The 15502-nt window shown below is 63.1% G+C and overlaps 3 protein-coding genes across 3 annotated transcripts; 2 read left to right on the top strand and 1 right to left on the bottom strand.

Moving 5' to 3' along the window:
- Positions 1 to 28: 28 nt before the first annotated feature.
- TMEM203 (transmembrane protein 203) lies at positions 29 to 1525 on the top strand. Its single transcript, XM_047093788.1, has one exon. It carries the CDS (start codon positions 262 to 264, stop codon positions 670 to 672), a length of 411 nt encoding a protein of 136 aa, XP_046949744.1. The 5' UTR covers positions 29 to 261; the 3' UTR covers positions 673 to 1525.
- A 2473-nt stretch (positions 1526 to 3998) lies between these two features.
- Positions 3999 to 12410, top strand: TPRN (taperin). Its single transcript, XM_047093888.1, has 4 exons — positions 3999 to 5831; positions 11378 to 11621; positions 11700 to 11806; positions 11914 to 12410. Exons 1-4 carry the CDS (start codon positions 3999 to 4001, stop codon positions 11974 to 11976), a joined length of 2247 nt encoding a protein of 748 aa, XP_046949844.1. The 3' UTR covers positions 11977 to 12410.
- Positions 12411 to 13699: 1289 nt separating this feature from the next.
- Positions 13700 to 15450, bottom strand: SSNA1 (SS nuclear autoantigen 1). Its single transcript, XM_047093800.1, has 3 exons — positions 15346 to 15450; positions 14674 to 14873; positions 13700 to 14248 (listed from the first exon to the last, which is right to left on the bottom strand). Exons 1-3 carry the CDS (start codon positions 15395 to 15397, stop codon positions 14141 to 14143), a joined length of 360 nt encoding a protein of 119 aa, XP_046949756.1. The 5' UTR covers positions 15398 to 15450; the 3' UTR covers positions 13700 to 14140.
- Positions 15451 to 15502: the final 52 nt, after the last annotated feature.

Below are 15502 nucleotides of genomic sequence, written 5' to 3' on the forward strand. Positions count from 1 at the left end.
TGACGCCCTTAGACCGCGCCCGGCAGGGCATGGCGACCGAGGGGGGCGGGTATCCGTTAGCGGCCGGTGCTGGGTCCCGGGCCGCGGCCAAGATACTGGCGAAACGCCAGGACCGAGGGCCGGGGCAGGCGGAGCCGTTCGCTGCCTCGTGCTCGCCGCAGCGGCGCCGGCGGCGGGCGCCGGCGAGGCCCACGGGGAGAGGAGGCGCAGCCCTGCCGGTGGGACGCTCGGCCGGGCCCCGGCCCGCGCTCAACCGGCGCGATGCTCTTCTCGCTCCGGGAGCTGGTGCAGTGGCTGGGCTTCGCCACCTTCGAGATCTTCGTGCACCTGCTGGCCCTGTTGGTGTTCTCCGTGCTGCTGGCACTGCGTGTGGACGGCCTGGCCCCCGGCCTCTCCTGGTGGAACGTGTTCGTGCCCTTTTTCGCCGCTGATGGGCTCAGCACCTACTTCACCACCATCGTGTCCGTGCGCCTCTTCCAGGACGGAGAGAAGAGGTTGGCAGTGCTCCGCCTCTTCTGGGTCCTCACGGTTCTTAGCCTCAAGTTTGTCTTCGAGATGTTGCTGTGCCAGAAGCTGGTGGAGCAGACTCGGGAGCTCTGGTTCGGCTTGATCACGTCTCCGGTCTTCATTCTCCTGCAGCTGCTCATGATCCGCGCCTGTCGGGTCAACTAGCCTCAGGCGGGAGTGAACTCTGGACGGCTAGCATGCTGGACCCCAAGCTGAGTTCCTACTTCCACCGTACCAAAGGAGAAGTCTGGGTCTGAAAGGAAAGCCAGCTCCTGCCCTGGCGAGTGCCCAATTTTCTCTCTACCAGTCCATGTCTGAAATTGTTCCCTCAGCAGGGCTAAAAAGAGCAGCCTTGATCCTTAACATGTATTTCCTGTTATTTCATGCTTTGAATAGCTAACCCTGAATTGAGATCCTGAGAGGGACCCCAGGCCATTTCTCTGACAGTAAAATGTCCTGATGGGCTCTGCGTATGTTTATGGATCCTGGGAAAGTACTCCCTGTGCAAGGGCTGCAGAGCTGGTCTTATGGATTTCCTCTGCCCAGAAGCACTAACCTAAGAGCTCACTGCCCCCTCCATCTGGACAAGACTTAGATGCTTGAGCTCAAAGTGTAAACCAGCTTGTGTCTCCTCCCCTGAGCCACTGGGGAGGATGGCCTCTTCTTCATTCCAGCTCAGGCAGACAGGAGTATGTTGAGTAAGCACGACTGGGACCCTATTTGGAGATCTGTCGCCTGAGAGAACTTTGCTTATGAAGCGCTGCTTGGCTTCCTATCCCAGCGGATTGCATCGTCCACAACTTTTCCACCACCACCTTGTGGCCAGCACTGTTAGCACACCTGAGACAGATTTAGGCCTCCCTCAAGGGACCAGAGAGAGGAACAGCTTTGATGCTCATAGGCATCGAGACTTGCAAATGGTCTTGGCCCACATTTGTTGGCCTGAGGTCTTTAGTTTAAGGTGCCAAATGAGAACGTTTGCTGAGATAAAAAATAAAATAAGAGAATGTTTTGCTGAGATGCGCAATGGTTGCCTGACCTCTTGAGGGTGAAACAATATGAATGCTGAGAAGGTCCCTGCTGTGCGATGTAGCTGGTTACAGAGCTGACTGTAGGGAGACAGGAATGCACTAGAGTTTCTTTAGCCAATGTGTGTGTGTGTGTGTGGGGGGGTGTTCCCTTGGGGAATCCTTGCTTCCTGCCTGGGGAGCCAGGGTGAAGATATAATGGGGTAGGCCTGTGTTGAGGACCTGCTGAATGGTTTGTGTGACATCAGAACCTTGTCTTCCTGCCGGTGTGCAGTCTTTGTAGGCCTTGCTGTGGAGCAGGGGTCAGCCAACTATGGCCTGAGGTCTGTTTTTGTACTACCTTTCAGCTAAGAGTAACTTTTCCATTTTCAAAGGATTATAAACATGAACATGTGACAGAAAGTGAATGTGGCCTGCAGTGTCCAGGGTCTCTCAAACTTGGCACTCTTGGCCTTTTGGGTCAAGTCCTTCTTTGTTGGGGGGGGGGCGGGGGGGGCTGTTCTGAGCATTGTAGAATACAGCATCCCTGGCCTATACTCACTAGATGCCAGTAGCACGCCTCACTTGTGACAACCAAAAGTGTCTTCATACATTAACAAGTCTCCTGGGGGACAAAACTGCCCCTGGTGAGAACCACTAGGCTAAAATATTTACTGTCCGGCCCTTTCTAGAACAAATTTGCAGTCTTATTCTGGTGAAGCAGCTTTGTGACCCTTTGCCTAGAATGGATGCTGCATGGCCTGAACCATTGAGATGCTTGAGTTGGAGACTGTTCTGGTGTGTCCCACAGCTATAAAAATGTTTCCTACCCAGTATTGGCATAATTTGCGTCAAAGTCAGATACAAGCTGAACATTAGAAATGGACTTTTATTTATTTAAGTTTATTTACATAATCTCTACAACCAATGTGAGACTCGAACTCACGACCCTGAGATCAAGAGGTCGCACGCTTCTCTGACCGAGCCAGCCAAGTGCCAGGGAGTGTTTTTTTCCCTTTAATGTTATTTTTAGATCGCATGTGTTGTTGTATCCTGTTGTGTTTTGTAGTTCAGGACTGAGTGATCCTGTTGCTGTAGAGGTGATGTGCATGAGAAGGCTTAGTTTCCTTTGGAAAGGTGATTTGATGAGAGCCGAGGAAGGAAACACCTGACTTCTGAAAGCTGAAATCCAGTTTATTTTCTCGGCTCAACAGAATGGAGAGGTGTAAGTCAGTCAGTGCAGACCACCACGGGACCCAGAAGCTGAGAAGGGCACCCAGGTTGAAACCTGCCCCCGGTCTATGCAGAGCCCCAGGTGTCCTTGGAGCCCTGTCCCTGAAAGGTGAGTGATGTAGCAGGCAGTAGTGCCATTACTGGGAGAGAGGAGGGAAAGGCTAGTAGCATCTCTGTGCCCGTGCCCCCCAGTTTCCCCTTCTCCCCTTGGCTCCACTGGGCCTGAAAGAGTGTGGTGGGTGCTGTGCAGCCCTCAACTGGGAGTGAGCTTCTTCATGGCATGTGGGCAAAGAAGCTGTGCTCTTGGGGCCACTGGCACCCCTTCCAGCCTTGGGATGGGGGAAGTTCAGCAGATGTTAAGAGGAGTAGTGTGGGGAGGCAACAGGGTAAAATGCACAGTGTGGCTTTTGTGGCTCCTTCCGCGTTAGAGAGCTGTGTGCGGGGAGCTTTGTGCTTCCTCACAGCTTTGCACTCCTGTCCCTCCTTGGCGGACCCTGGATGGCAAAGTGCGGAGTAGCACTTCTCCCAATTGTCTGAGTAATAGGGTGAGTTCTGGGGGCTGGCAAGAGCTAGGGGTTCCCGAGAAACCAATTCCTCAGCACTGGGTGGATCTCCGGCATTGGCATCCCCACTAAGTCCGCAGAAGACCAAGGACCACAGGTGGGCAGTCCCTGAATGGAGTCAGAAGGCTGGTGCACAGCCCGTGTACTACTCACGGGAGCGAGAACAGCTTTCCAGTCCTGGACAGGCCCTTCTCCCACTGCACTCTGAGCGCGAGGAACAGGTGGACTGGGTGCTGGCACGATGAGGAAGGGCCGAGCCCAGCCAAGGTCACCCACCGCTCTGGGCCCAGGGGTCCGGCTGGGATTGCCCGCCAGGACCCGCCCCCTCCGGGCTCCGCCCCCCCCGGTCGCTGCAGACCAATGGCGCAGAGGCGGAAGTGGGGCCGCCAATGAGCGGCGTGAGGGGTCGGGGGCGTGCCCAAGAGGCCCTTTCCCCAATGGGGACTGGCTCCGGAGACCGGCGCTATCCAACTAAGTCCCCGGGAAAGAGAGGTCAGGGCGAGCGGTCTCCAATCAGCGCGGCCGGCCGTTCTCCCCTGTCGTAGGTGGGGCCGCCGGGCGCGGGGCGGGTCCGAGCCGGCCCCCCGCCGTAGACGGCGGGCGGGGGGCGTGGCCGCGGCGAGAAGGCCGGCGCCGGGCGGCGGCCGCAGTTCCCGGCGCGCGCTGGCTCCGGCGCCCGCTCCGCAGCATGGCCGGCCTGGGGCGGCCGGGCCCGGGGCCCCGCGCCGCAATGCCCGCCTGGAAACGGGAGATCTTGGAGCGTAAGCGGGCCAAGCTGGCTGCCCTAGGCGGGGGCGCGGGGGCCGGGGCCGAGGCGGGCGCGGCGGAGCCCTCGGGGCCGGCGGCCGAGCGGCTCGTGCTGGCCGAGAGCCTGGGCCCGCTGCGCGAGAACCCGTTCATGCGGCTCGAATCGGAGCGGCGGCGCGGGGCGCGGCGCGGCGGGGGCGAGGGGCCGGCGGGGGCGCGGCCGGTGCAGCAGCTGCTGGAGCTGTACCGCCGCGTGCCGGGCGTGCGCACCATCCGCGCCGACAACATCCTCATCATCGAGTCGGCTCCCGGCTTCCAGCCTGCGGGCCCTGGCCCGGACCCTGGCCCGGACCCTAGCCCTGGCTCGGCCGCCCGCATCCGCGCAGCCGAGGTGCTCGTGTATGAGGCGCCGCCGCCACCCGGCCGTGTCAGCCGTCTGCTCCAGAAGTTCGACGCTCCGGCCGCGCCGCTCCGCCGCGGGAGTCCGGAACGCGGCCGCCCCCCGCCGCCGCACCCACAGCCCGCTCCCGGCCCCGCCGCCCCGCGCGTGGGCGAGCGCGCCGCCCGCTTCGAGCCCGAGGGCCGCGCTACAGGACCCGGGACGCGGCGCAGCGATTTCCTGCAGAAGACCGGCAGCAACTCCTTCACCGTCCACCCTCGGGGCCTGCACCACAGCGCTGGCCCTCGCCCGCTCCCCAACGGGCCTGCGGCCCCCGAGTCCCGGGCGGGTGCTGCCAACGGCCTCGCGGGCTCTGCGCCTGGGCCGGGCGAGTGGAAGCCAAAGGTGGAGTCGGGGGAGCCCCCTGTCCACCCGCCCCCCAGCCCCGGGACCCCCAGTGCCACTCCAGCCGCGTCCCTGGCCTTGCCCATGACCAACTCTGCCAGTGCCACTCCCAGCCAGCGCCAGTGGGTCTCCGCGGCCACCAGCGCCAATGACTCCTTCGAGATACGGCCAGCCTCCAAGCCAGACATGGATCGAATCCCCGCTGGGGACCTCCAGGCCCGGGCCCTGGCCAGCCTCCGTGTGAACTCCCGAAACTCCTTCATGTTCATCCCTAAGCGCAAGGCCTCTGGGGCCCCTCCTCCTGAAGGGAGGCAGGTGGGGGGACTGCCAGAGGGAGAGGTTGGCTGGGCCTCCCAACGCCTGGAGCTCGAAGCCCAGCTGGTGCCTGCAAGGGATAGCGTGCCTGCTGGAGGGAGGAGCCCCTTGGGGGTCGACGAGGGGGGGTGCCCCAGGCCAGCTACCACCCTCGTGAACCAGGCTGTTAGGCGGCAGAGGCTGCCCTCACCACCCCTGTGTCCCTTAGCCGCTGCAGAAGCTAAGCCTGCCCAGGGCCTCGGGGTTTCCAGCTTGGCCAAGGATGGTGGGGAGCCTGGGAGGCCAGGGTTGCCTGTCACCTTCATTGATGAGGTGGACTCGGAGGATGAGGTCCCTCAACAAGCCAAACTGCCCTGCTCGGGAGCCGGGGGACCTCCTTGGTATCACCCGCACCCCACCGGGCCTGGGCACCCATCAGGGCTCCATCACCGAGGTGGCAACACCTTCACCGTGGTGCCCAAGAGGAAGCCGGGGTCCCTGCAGGCCAACGGGGAGCCCGGGCCACAGGAGGCCGAGGAGGAGGAGGAGGAGGCAGGCAGCTTGTCAGAGACCCCTGCTGCCCTGGGGACCTCACTGAAGAAGCGCTATCCCACCGTGCATGAGATTGAGGTGATTGGTGGCTACCTGGCCCTGGAGAAATCCTGTCTCACCAAGGCCGGCTCCTCCAGAAAGAAGGTCAGCAGGGGGCACAGGGGAAGGGGTGCTGGCTGGGCGCGGGGGAGAGAGAGCTGTGGATGTAGCAGGTGCCCACTTCCCAGGACAGCTGGCCTGGCTGGGGGATGGCTTCTGTGTGGACCAGAGGAGAGCTGGGGCTGGGTGGCCATGCATGCTCCTGGAGGGGCTGGGCTGGGGGAGATCCCTGGTCTGGGTTCCAGTAGAGCCCTAATGACCCAGAGAAGACAGCTTGCTGATGGTGTACTTCGCAAGGCTGGCGAGGAGGGTCGGTCCAGCCAGCACCGTGTCTGCTTTTTTGTTCTTGCGGCTCCGTCTGGAATTGGCAGGGCAGACCTGTCTCATCAAGGGTCCAGCTGCAGGAAGTAGTCCTGGGCCTGCTGGTTCCACTCCGGCCTGGCTTTGAGGGTGTAGCCTGCCGTGGTCTTCTGGAGTCCTGGCCTACGTGGGCCAAAGGTGCCAGGACAGAAGTGGGAAGGGGCAGGAGACCTGTGATTTGGGTGTGGTCAGATCCCTACCCCACTGTCAGCCTAGGGGCACAGCGCTGGGAGCTATTCAGTGGCTGGGGGCGGGGGGGGGGGGGCTCTCAGCTCCGCAGAAGGGAGGCTGCCCTGGTGCTCAGCAGGACCAGGCTTCATGCAAGTGTTTATTGAACTCCTAGTGTATGTGCCAGGGCCGGGGTGTGTTGCTAGGAGCAGTGTAGACTCTCCCTCTCACGGGGGAGGACAGGCCTCAGACAGAGAGACCCAGGTGCAAGACCAGGAGCCCTGCTGGAGCCTCAGTCCCCAGCTGCTCAGCGACCCGGAACCCTCTGGGCACACACAAAAAAAAAGTTCCTCAGATTCTTCCTGGTCATTCCAGCACCTGTGTCTGGCCCTGGGGCAAATTCCAAGGCCAGCCCCACATGACCCCCCCCCCCCCTCAGCAGGCATGGGGCAGATGTGTCTTCCCCTGGAACCGAGATGGTGCCTGGCAAGCTTCTGTGTCGGCCAGTGGTATCTCCAGGCTCACCCTTGAAGCTACTTCCGCCATTGGCCTCACTTGCCTTGGGCGATGGGGGTGGTGATGTGCCTTATGTCCACGGAAGCACCCCCCCTCCCCACCGATGCCTGCTGGTCGTCCAATCACATAAGCCACCTCCTCCCTCTGACATGAGTTGGACTTGTCTTCCTCCGTGATCGCGCCCTGCTCCTTGGGTGAGGGCATCGGTGCTCCTGCCGTCTCCATCTGCTGAGACAGGCATCCACACCCAACTCCCTTCGTACTTCCGGAGGGCCCGTCCTGCCTGCCTGACCTTGACTCACCCTCTCTTTAGTGCCACAGCTCTCCCACCCTCCCTCCTACCCTTAGACACAGTCATCAACCCCACCTCCAGGCTCTAAACCACCCCTCCCCCTCGTTCCTGCTTCCTGACCTTTGACCCTACGCTCTAAGAAGCAGTACCTTTCCATTCTGGCCCCAAGAAGTGGAGGTGATAACAGTTCCCCACTTTGTAGATGGGGAACCTGAGGGCGGCAGGAGGTCGTGGAGCTTGTGGGGCAGGAATTGAGTGCTGGTTTCTGCTTCTAGAGCCTCTAGAGCTCATCTGGCCCCAGCTGGGGAAAGAGCTGTGGGGGTCCTGTGTGGTAGGGTTGGGGTGAGAAGGGCGGGAGGAAGTGCTGGGAGGAAGCAGGCCCTGGCCTGGTCTCCATGCCAGCCTGAGGGAGCTGGGGGTCCAGATGGATGATGTCTGGCAAGCCGAGTGGCCTCACCAGGGTCCTGGCAGAGCAGCGTGACTACTGGAGGTGACTCCTCCTTGTGGGCACTGCCCCACCCCCGCACCAGCTGCCCGGCAGGAAGAGCCAGAGCTCCTGTTGAGTGGGACAGAGGTGTGGGGCTGCCCGGTCCTTCGGGGCAGTCTGCTGGCGCGGGCCGTCCCCTGTGTCTCGTCCGTTCCCTGGTGGTCCTCCGGCCATCCCTCCAGGCCCTGGGCTGCGGGACCTCGCCCTCACCTGTCCCACTCCAGCCAGCTTGTGGTTTGGGCCCTTGTCCAGTTTGCCTCCATCCTGACTAGGGACTTAGTGGACTGGAGGTTAGTGGGACCCTGGGGCCCTCTGGCTGACCCGGGTAGTGCTGGGAGGTACTGGGGTCTTCCAGGGGGCAGGTGAGGTGTGGCTCTGCAGGGGGACTGTCAGGACAGCCTGCCCTTGAGCTGGCAGGTGCGGGTAGGGTGTTGTGACCTTGCTGGGCCTTGGAGGGCTATAGCCCTGTCTTGGTGGTGGGGGCACCCAGCCCGCCATTGTGCCTGGGAGGCCTGCCGGGGATTGGGGGGCGTCTCTACTTGGTTGTCTCTTGGCAGAATTGCTGATGCCCTGTCTGTCCCTCCCTTAATGGCCAAGCAGGGACTGGCTGCCGGGGGGCATCGTGGCCATGCCCCCCCTCACCTCTGCCCCAGCCCCCAGGCTGTGCTGCTGAGTGGGACCGTCCAGCTGCTCTCCACACCTGCCTCCCCCGGGGTTGGTGGGCCGGTGCTGAGGGCCTCTCCCCTTTGTGAGGTGCCACCTGGCCAGGTTCCTGCTTTTCTGGCGGCTCCTTCCCCTCGCCTTTGCCCTCCTCCCCTCCTTACCCTCTGGTTCTCTGCCCAGCCTGAGTGTGTCAGTGTCCCCAGGGCTCAATCTATGACACCCTAGGCCATCTGCCCTCACTTAGGGAGTAACTGCCACCCAGACACCCCAGTCTTGCTGGCCGGGGCTCGGCCCTCAGCCTCGCTCCAGTCCCCAGACCTGTGGTGCGGCTGCCCCGGTCACCTGCTTCCCGGCCGGTGTGGAACGCTGTGCCCGCCACCACCGATGTGTCACGGCTGTGTCCCCTCTGTCCTCCTTCCCCCGCTTCCTACCTGTCCTGTTTCCCCCCCCCCCCCCCAGCTCTCCCTGTAGGCACCCACCCTTCATGTTCTTCCTACAGCCCAGGTGCCACTGGACCCTGCTTCACTCAGCTTCCCCACCGCCAGAGGGTCTGCCTTGGGCTGGGGCATCCGGAAGCAGCGTGGGAGCTTTGGCAGAGACTGTGTGGGGTGGTCCCGTTGTCCCCGAGAACGCAGACTGAGTGGGGGATGGGAGGAGGCAGGCGTGTGCCAGGGAGTGAGGACAGGGCGGGTGCTCACCCCCAGCAGGGGGACTGGCTGAACCCGGCTCCCCGACCAGAGTCCAGGGTGGACGCCCTTCGGTAACCCGAGCTGGGTGTGCACAGGTAGGGCAGGGTGAGGGGGACAAAGGGCCTGTGAGAGCTGGAAGGTGGGCCGACCCAGGACCCACCTGCCGACTGCACTTGGCACAGAGGGCGAAGTCCCCAAGAGCCAGGTGCGTGCAAGTGCCAGCCCCTGGCCACGCCCGGCCCATCTGCCCGGGGTCTGGAGGCCGGCCCTCCCCAGCAGCATTTGTCACAGGGTGTCTTGTGATTCAGAGACCTGCACCCACAAGGAGGCCTGTGAGCCCCACCAGGCCATGGAGTGTGGAGACTGAAGGGAGGCGGATGTGACCCAAGCCCTGGGCCCCAGCTGGGCGCAGACCGTGGCCTGTGAGCGCCGCCCCGCCCCTGCCCGGCCAGGCTGTGCCAGGCTCAGTGCCTGTGCGAGCCCAGCCCCCTCGGTCTCCCTGCTAGGAGCTGGTCATGTGGACTAATGAGGGCACGCTAATCCGGCCGGGCCCTGGCAGCCAGCCCTTCCTGTGTCTTCGGTGGTGGGGGATGGGCCTGGAGGGCTCAGGGTCGTTGGGGACAATGCTGTGTACCCAGGGGTGACTGGACGCCCTGGTCACTGTGGGGCCTTGGGTCAGGGGCAGGCCCCTGGGTTAGGCCTCTGTCTTGCTAGGCTTGGGGCGGGGGTGGCAGCTGGAGGGTTGGGTGGGGCCCGCTGTGGGGGACCGGGCAGATTGAGGAACAGCGTGCCTTCAAGCGACGGGTTTTGCCTGACTCGGGTGATCTGCACTCATCTGCTCTTGTCCCCGACTGTTCGTTTGTGCCGCTGGCTGGGGCAAAGCTGACTGGGCCTGGGCCTGAGATTCGCCCAGCAGGTCTGTGCGCGAACCACACTGAGATGGGAAGCACGCGAGCTGGGGGTGCCGCTGGCTGTGTGCGGCTGGGGGTGCGCGTGTGGCTGTGGGAGGGGGCGGCTGGAGCATGTGCCCTCGTTTGGGGACACTCGCTCAGCCTGGCATTGCCCCCTGAGGCCAGTGCCGGGGCCCCCTCCGCTGCCCAGGCTGCGAGTCCAGCTTTCCTGTGAGGCCCCTGCATGTCCTGCTGTCGCTGGGCCCCATGGTTCTCTGCCTGGGGGCCCAGCTCCTGCCTCCGGCTCCTTCCAGGGGAGGAGGGGAACTTGAGCTGGCCGCTGGAGTCTTGTGCTCAGGAGTTTAATGTTTCGGGCTCCTGCAGGGCCGCTCCCATCTGCTGCAGGCTGGTGCCTCTCGTATTCGTTACCAACCTGCTGGGCCCGGCCGAACCCTGCCGAGCAAGTCTGGTGGGGCTGTGGCTTTAGTGGGGAGTGGAGTCCTGGGTCGGGGAGTGCGAGGGTCCATCTGCCATCCTGCTTGCGCCTGACCTCGCTTCCTCTCCACACCAGCAGCCTCGTCTGCACTCTGAGGCCGTGGGAGAAAAGAGGATTTGCTCAGGCATGAAATTCTGCAGCCTGCAGAGTGGGCAGGGTAGACAAGGGCCAAGTGGACAGCCCAGGTGGGAGGAAAGGGTCAGCGCGACCCCCACTTGGGTGCAGTTTTGGTCTAATTCTGACTTGGTCTGTAAAATGGGTGATGGCATTTGGTGTCGCCCCCCTGGGGTTTGGCATACGCCAGCCACCCTGCTTTGTCACCCCACGGACGCCCCGGGGGCCTGGCCTTAGGTGTGTGCCCGGTCCTGCCCAGCAGCACCGGTCCATGCTGAGCTGTGCAGGAAGCGTCATTCGGGTGCCTAGCAAGCCAGGATGTGAACTCGGTCCTGGAGAGAGACCCCAGCCAACAACACACTGCTGGTGGCTGAGGAGGTAGGGCCCCCGAGTAGGTGGGCCCCCCGAGTGCCGTCTCACTTAGACCCTGCTCCTGCCATAGAGCCTCTAGGTGGCTGGTGCTCCCCTGCGAAGGCAGCCCTTCAACCCTAGGAGCTGCCATAGAAGTTTCTAGAGACACTGAGACTTTGGGCTCCTGGTGCTGGCTAAGGTCTGGTCCCTGGGCAGGGTTGGTTACCCGAGGTGATGTGACCCTGGGCCTGGGGGGAGAAGGGGATGGGTGGGGTCTGGGAGGCAGGTGTTTGGACACACTGGCCCTGGGTTGCACGGGCAGCTAGAACAACCTTCCTGGGGTCCGTGTGGCCCGGGCCTGCAGGGTGCCGGTAAAGGAGTGGTCTCCGATGAGGGGCAGCCCCCCCACCTTTCAGTTCTGAAGGGTTGATGGCATGTTCTGCTACCCGCCTGGGGCCGCCAACCTCTACCGTGCCTCCAGGGTCACTGTGCCCGGCTCAGCCTGGCTGGAGTAACCCCTGGTAGCCAGGCAGCAGAGCCCTGCTGATGTACCTCCTGTCCTTAGATGAAGATCTCCTTCAATGACAAGCGCCTGCAGACCACATTTGAGTACCCTCCTGAGAGCTCGCTAGTACAGGAGGAGGAGGCTGAGGCCCAGGAGGAGGACGGGGAGGAGGAAGAGGAGGAGGAGGAGGAGGAGTCCAGCTCAGATGGGGTGGTGGAGAAGCCCTTCTCGCTGTTCCTGCCCCGAGCCACTTTCGTGAACAGTGTGGGGCCCGAGAGCCCTCACCTGCCGGACGGCAGCTCAGGTGAGTGCCCACGTGTGGGAATGGGCGGCCCAGTGGGTAGCTGGGCCACACGTCCACACATGTGCCTTTGGCCCACAGGCCTGTCCGGCTACACTCCAAAACACTCTGTGGCCTTCAGTAAATGGCAGGAACAGACACTGGAGCAGGCTCCGAGTGAGGTGGAGCCCACACCCAAGGAGGTCATGGTGAGCAGGGGTGCGGCTGGGAGGGCCAACACCCAAGGCCCAGGGTGGGGGGTGTCTCTAATGCCTGGATGAGTCCCATTGGCTCCCTCTCTGTCCCTCTCTCTCAGCTCACCCCTGCCAGTCAGAACGACCTCTCAGACTTCCGAAGTGAGCCAGCCCTCTATTTCTGACCCCAGCCCTGCCAGGATGGCCAAGGCTGAGCCCTGGGAGCCGGGCAGTGCCCAGAAGCCCGCCCTCGCTCTGCACCCCCCACCTCTCGCTGCCCTGTTGGGCTCTGCCCTGCCATATCCCACCCTCCCTTCCTGGGGTTGGCCTGAGCCTAGGGCGCCGGGGTCTCCTGCTTCCCTTGAGGCCGAGTCTCACTCTGCAGCCCTGGTTTGGGGGGCACTGCCTGTGGAGGATGGACAGGGTCCCGCTGGACACCATGCCAGCAGGTGTCTGGTGCATGTGTGAAGGGCTAGGTTGGCTGCCTGTCCTCTGTGGGACTTCCAGCCCTTCCCAGCCCACACCCCCCAACTGCAGACCTCAAGTCGCCCCGTTTGTGATGAATGGCAAGTTTTTTCTTGCCTCTAACGATGGATTCAATAAATACCACTGGACAAGGCCTCCTCTGCCTTCCCTGTGTGGTCCTTGGCCAAAGAAGCAGGGAGCAGGGGTGGGGTCTGTGGGGCTCCATCGAGGCCCTGGCAGCGAGGAGGAAGGTACAGCGGGAGCCCAGCCGGGACATCTGTGCCTGGGTACGGGGTAGTCCTGTGTGGCACCCCCACACGTTGCTGTCTGGCGGTCCAGGCGTTCGCTCCCGTAGCCCCGCCTGCCCTGCTTCCCCTCCCAGCCACCCCCTTGGGGGAAGAGGGACCCCCGTGAGCACTTCTGGTCTCTGGGCTGACACAGTGGGAGCTGTAGGGGGAGGAGCACTTTGGGCTTGCTCTCTGGGGTCTGGTACTCTGGCTGGACCAGAGCCGTTTTTAAGGCCAAGCACCTGGGAGGGGACGAGGAGCGGGCGGAACCTCAGGGATCTCGCCTCCTGTGTGGCTTGGAAAGCCACCTGACCCACAGGAGCCTGCGGCAAGGCTGTAGGAGGTAGACCACTTCCCTGGAGTCAGTGCTAACGGCTGGCAGGAAAACCCAGCAGAATCCAAGAGGCAACAGGAGACACAGAACTGCCTGCTCAGCTTGGAGCTGGGGAGCTGGGGCTGCTTGTAATCCGGGCAACGGATGCAAGTACATCCCTCCTGAAGAGTCAAGCCCGTGAGAAATGCTGCTTGGCCAAACTTGGGAAGGAGGAGGGTGTTTTTAGTGTTCTGGGTGGAGTGGGCCCAGGTTTCTCCATACCTTCTCAATACATGCTTCTCAGACCTGCCTAGCTGCAGGGACCCCATAGGAGCTAACTGGCCAACAGAGACAGTCCCAGAGAGGACTCGGGGTGGAGGGCTGGGCCCCAGGCAGCGTGGGAGGCTGGAAGTCGGCACGCTTGGTGGGACCAGGGAGAGTGGGGAGTGGTGGTGCTGTGGGGTTGGAGCAAAGTTTAGAATCCTGGAGCTGGGGCACAGCCCTGGCTGGAGAGCGTCTCCCTGGGCCAGGCCTTGTGCTGCGGAATAGGGCATCGCACAGACCAAGACCAACAGGCAGAACACCACCCGACGGGGAGGCTAAGTGCTGGAGTTGGGGGCAGGGGGCCAGCAGCCCTGGTGGGGAGAAAGGGTGGGTGACAAGGTCCCAGGGAATGCTCAAGGGTACCCTCAACTCTGTCCCCAAAGCCAACAAGGCTTGTCACAGGGAAAGCCACTCCAGGCCCTCCTCTGCCAAGAAGCCATACGGCTGGGCTCACATTGGTTCTGGGGTTGTGCAGCAGTCCCACGTCCCACACGCAGGACACAGGACACAGGCAGTAGCTACCTTCACAAAGACAATCTTTACTGACAGTCATAGGCCACCAGGGCAAGCTCTGAGGGGGTGGGCCCCAGCCCCTCCCCTGCTCCCCTGGCCTGGGCACCGAGGTGAGGTGGCTGCCGTGCTGGTGAAAAGTAGGGAGCAGGGTCTTTCTGGCAGCTCAGAGCGGGGGTGAGGGAACCTACGCCCCGAGCGGAACTCACCCAGAGCCTGTCCTTCCCATATCCTATGAGTACAGGGCCAGGACCCCCACCTGGTGGGCTGCACCCAGGGCTGTACTTGTCACCTGGGGCAGGTGAAGCTGGGCAACTGCCTCTTGGCACCCGAGACAGTGAAAGGAGGCAGCTGCTACCACGAAGAATAAAGACGCTTTGAAGACAGGCTTATTGGGGGTCGAGCCACTGAGGGACGTGGGAGGCAGGCCCCTCCCCACCAATGGCCTCCTCAGCTCTCCCTGCCTCCACTGCTCTTGTGCTCCGAGGCTGTGGCTTTGGTCAAGTTCCCGGCTTCCCTCTTCAGGACACTAAGCAGAGTCTGCGAGCTTTCCAGGATCTGGAAACGGGGACACGAGACGGCTGTCACTATCCCTCTCGTCAGAAGGCTCGCACAGTCCAGCTCTGCTCCTACCAAGCCGGTGCCAAGCCTGGGGCAGAAGCAGGGAGAGGAAGCCCCTGACAGGAGGGTCGGACAGGGTCAGCAGAGCCTTTAGCCCAAAGCCCCCCTTTTTGCACCCTGGGAAGCCAGACGAGATGAGCTCTGGCCCTTGCTGCCACTCTCTGCCCGTGGTCTGGGACAAGCCATAAAACTACGGTGCACGGAACAGGACTTGGGGCGTGCCGGGCCCCACTGACAGCCCCACTGTCATCCCACAGTGGTCCTGACCACGTTGTAGTCCTGTCGCCTCTGCCCGTGGGTGCCCCCAGGCCACCCCCCGCAGGCCACAGGCATGCAGGCTCCCTGCCGGCCCCGAGCCCCACCTTGAGGTAGGCAGCCTCTGTCTCTGCGATGGTCCGGTCAAACTCGTTGCGAGAAGCAATCTTGCGCGCCAGATTCTCGTTGACTCGGGCCAGTTTCTCTGTCAGCTGCCTCACCTCACTCTGCAGCCGCTGCTTCTCATCCTCCTCCTGCTGGATCTGCCGGCACAACTCCTCTCGCTTCTGACACAGCTCCTCGATGCCTACAGTGGGCCGAGCGGGGCAGGCGCTGTGGACCCAGGGCAGGAAGGACAGCAGCACGCCTGCCACTCTGGAGCCCACTGCTGTGTAGGAGGAGAGGGTGGCGGGAGGCCCGGGGCTGGCTCGGCCACCTTCCACCGCCGCCAGGCCAGGCTCCGACCGCCCAGGGGTTCTCGGGGTTAGAGAAAGCACCGCACCGGACCAGCGGGCGTGGCGCCCGGGCGGCAGTGCGTGCTCTAGCCATTCGTTCCTTGGCTCTCTCCACAGATACCCAGGGCTTGGTGCGTGCCACAGAGCGGCCGTGCGCCGGGCAGGTCCGACGGCCACCGGCGCCTTCCCAGCCGAGACACCCACACACGGACCGTGCACCCCACTCGGCCGCGCGCTGCGGGCCAGCTACTGCCTCGGCCTGCACGCCGGCGAGCCCCGCGCCCTCCCAGCCCGCCCGGCACACCCCGCCGCGCGGCCGCTCACACTTGACTAGCTCGTTGTTGTAATTCTGCAGCGCCGCGCCCTGCTGGGTCATGGTCGCCGCTTGGGCCGCGACCACTCCAACCGCCGCCAGCTCCTCGCCGTTCGCGCCTGCGCACTGCCTTCCGACAGCGCGCCCTCCGATACGTCACCGCGGCGC

The sequence above is a fragment of the Lynx rufus genome, unplaced genomic scaffold (assembly GCF_022079265.1).
Source record: "Lynx rufus isolate CCGP_SWC_20201006 ecotype Redwood Valley unplaced genomic scaffold, mLynRuf1.p SCAF_36, whole genome shotgun sequence".
Classification (NCBI taxonomy): Eukaryota; Metazoa; Chordata; class Mammalia; order Carnivora; family Felidae; genus Lynx; species Lynx rufus.